Source organism: Fukomys damarensis, unplaced genomic scaffold, assembly GCF_012274545.1.
Source record: "Fukomys damarensis isolate Sample0158 unplaced genomic scaffold, DMR_v1.0_HiC HiC_scaffold_27, whole genome shotgun sequence".
Classification (NCBI taxonomy): domain Eukaryota; kingdom Metazoa; phylum Chordata; class Mammalia; order Rodentia; family Bathyergidae; genus Fukomys; species Fukomys damarensis.
Genome location: NW_022900939.1, coordinates 4,496,661 through 4,499,877, shown reverse-complemented (window position 1 = coordinate 4,499,877; position 3,217 = coordinate 4,496,661). Strand labels below are relative to the sequence as shown.

The following is a 3,217-nucleotide window of genomic DNA, read 5'->3' as shown; positions in this document are numbered from 1 at the left end:
TTAGTAGTAGTATCACTTTCTTGCTAAAAACAGAATGTAATCTATTAATATATCAGAAACAAATGTCATTTTGTAGTCATATCTATACATGGCAATTGTATTTTTCACATTTCTGCAGAATGACTTTCATCAATTTCTAGGAATAGTATGGAAAACATTGGGCAATTTGCATGAACAAAAACAGTTTTGGAGACAGTGTAATTTTAAAAATTTATTTTACAGATAAATGCAGCAGGATACCATGGGGAGATGGAACTCCACCAGTGTGCCTGGCTTCATCCTCATGGGGCTGACGGAATCTGCAGAGACACAGCTGGTCCTCTCCGTGCTCTTCCTCCTGATTTACCTGATCACGGTGCTGGGTAACTCAGGGATGATATTGATCATCCACCTGGATCCCCAGCTGCAAACCCCCATGTACTTTTTCCTCACTCACCTGTCATTTCTCGACCTCAGCTACTCAAGCGTCATCTCCCCTAAAACCTTACAGAACTTACTGACTTCCACCAAGAGCATCTCCTTCCTGGGTTGCTTCACACAGATGTCCCTCTTTAGCATTTTTGCTATTTCAGAATGTTACCTTCTCTCCTCCATGGCCTATGATCGCTATGTAGCTATCTGTAGGCCCCTGCACTATCCAGTCATTATGTCCACAAGATTGTGCCGTGCCCTGCTCACTGGCTCCTATATGATTGGCCTCGTTGATTCCACTGTCAATGCGATTTCCATGAGCAGACTGGACTTCTGCAACTCTAATGTCATCCAGCACTTCTTTTGTGACACATCCCCAATTATAGCCCTGTCCTGCAGTGACACTTCTGAGATAGAAATCATAATTTTCATTTGTGCTGGATCCAATTTAGTGCTGTCCCTGAGCACCATATCTGGATCCTATCTGTTCATCCTCTCCACAATCCTGAAAATTAATTCCACTGCTGGGAAGAAGAAAGCCTTCTCCACCTGTGCCTCCCACCTCCTGGGAGTCACCATCTTCTACAGCACTATGATCTTTACTTACCTAAAACCGAAGACGTCCTACTCCTTGGGCAGGGATCAGGTGGCTTCTGTGTTTTACACGATTGTGATCCCCATGCTGAACCCTCTCATCTACAGTCTCAGAAACAAAGAGGTGAAGAGCGCTGCCCTGAGAGTCCTGCAAAAGAGAGAGGGTTCTAGAAAATTAAAATACTAGAGATGCTAGGCATTTACACTTTTCTAACATTTTTACTTTTTTTTTTTTAACTTTCCAGCTGCTCTTTACTTAACAAACATGATCTTGAACATTATTTGGAGATACTGGCACTTACATATTTATATTATGACTTAGAGTTATCAATTAAGTATTAAATCCAAGATATTAAAAAAATCTGTTCTGTTAAAAAACTTTTATATTAAAAAGTAAAACCTTTGTAATTTAAAAAATTATATCACTATAATATTTCTGCAAACATAAATTTTAAAGTAGTTTTTAATGAAAAAGCTTTTCATTTTAAATGTCATTTTTTTAATAGTGACTTTCAGCAGCAAATTTTTGGACAGATGCTTTCAAGTTAAGATTACTGCATTTAGATTGTCGATTTAGTGCTTATCTAGCATTTTACAAACACGAATCCACTGAAATAATAAGGTTCTATATGCCTGCAGGGTATATGATAATTTCCTGCCTCTTTCATCAGAAAATGGACATAAATTATCGGGACAATAAAATAATTTCTGGCTATTATCACCAGAAGTCTTGTAATATTTTGAATTGGTAAATACTACATATTTCTGAACAATGTTGCTTTATGTTTTAAAAGTCTCTTTTATTTCTTTTAATTTGAAATAATAAACAGCTAAAAAAAACAGGGCAGCACTTTGCACGTTAGGATAGGTAATATGTTGAAGTAGTCAAGTCACAGGAAAGTGATACATCTTAATGTGGAACAGAATTTGATGAATGAAGATTATATATAAACGAGAAACACTATCTATTGTTGCCTGCTCTGTGCGTGTTTTCCTAGATTGATGGTATTAATATACATCTATATACATTTCACATAATTCCTGTCATTTCTTGTTTAATTTTTGCCACTTTATTGAATTTAAAATTAACTATCTAATAAAGTGTGTAATTAAAACATGTAAGATTACTATGTACTCAGTATATGAGGAAAAAATATGCCTTTCATTGTCCAGTGCTCTGAACCTGAAATGTAGTGCATTTATCAGTTTGAAGATCAGTAGCAGTAACAGCTGTGAGGTGTGCTCCTGGGAGCCACGTGGAGGCCAAACCTTTCTGTGACAGGAGAAGGAGCTTCAGCCACTGGACTCTTTGCCTTTCTCCTGATGTCTATAGATGTAAGGTATACTGTGAAAATAAATTAATGATTATCATGTTGTGTCTTATACTTTAAAAAAAATACTTGTTGCAAAGGAATTGACAATGAATTTATAATATGTGGCAGTCCATAAATTTAGATCAAGAAGAGGGATAAAAATCACCTTACTTTTTAGTATATTTGGTCTCTGTACTTATAATGTCACTTTATAATTTCTCTTTTACATTTTAGGGTTATTTGATAATTCACAGTTCCATTTCCCAAGTACGAAGTTTTATTTAAACTTGTATAAAAATTAGTACATGGGCTGTGGATTTAGCTCAGTGATTCCAGAACCTGCCTCACAACTAAAAGGATGAGAGTTCAATTGCCAGTACTATATATATATACAGATACATACATACACATATATTTGTCATGGATTGCTTTAATCCAAATGTGATTATAAAAATATCTCCTTTTGAAATTGAAGTTATTTTATGTAAAAAATTCTTCATCATTTTAAGTGTCTAAAGTGCAACAACTTGGTTAAGAATTAAGATTTATCAATGTTTTAATAATTTAGAGCAGTAACATTTTCAAATCAATGACAAAATATTTTCCAGTAGTACATCAATATTGCTTAAAATCATATTTTATTTACCTTTGTTATGAGTCTTTTCTAAACATTAATATTTTTAGATATTTCTGTTTGTGCTTTTCATGATTAGGGTTAAGAATTTAATAAATATTTTTTTCTTGATATATTATTAGGGCTCTTCTCTCATCACTTAAGGTCTTAGTAATATCATGTATTTATGGACTATTTCAAGTCTCCACTCTCCAATCTCCAGGCATTTTTAAGGCCTAGTTTTATCTTATCCTCATTTATTTATTTTTTCATGATTTATAAGATA

The 3,217-nt window shown here is 34.3% G+C and overlaps 1 protein-coding gene across 1 annotated transcript; it reads left to right on the top strand.

Moving 5' to 3' along the window:
* Nucleotides 1-241: 241 nt before the first annotated feature.
* On the top strand, nt 242-1,192 carry LOC104851189 (olfactory receptor 8H1). Its single transcript, XM_010608363.1, has one exon. It carries the CDS (start codon nt 242-244, stop codon nt 1,190-1,192), a length of 951 nt encoding a protein of 316 aa, XP_010606665.1.
* The last annotated feature ends 2,025 nt before the right edge of the window (nt 1,193-3,217 follow it).

What these genes read in the sequence shown, in the direction of transcription:
- LOC104851189 (XM_010608363.1), top strand. Translation starts at nt 242, where the DNA reads ATGGGGAGATGGAACTCCACCAGTGTGCCTGGCTTCATCCTCATGGGG.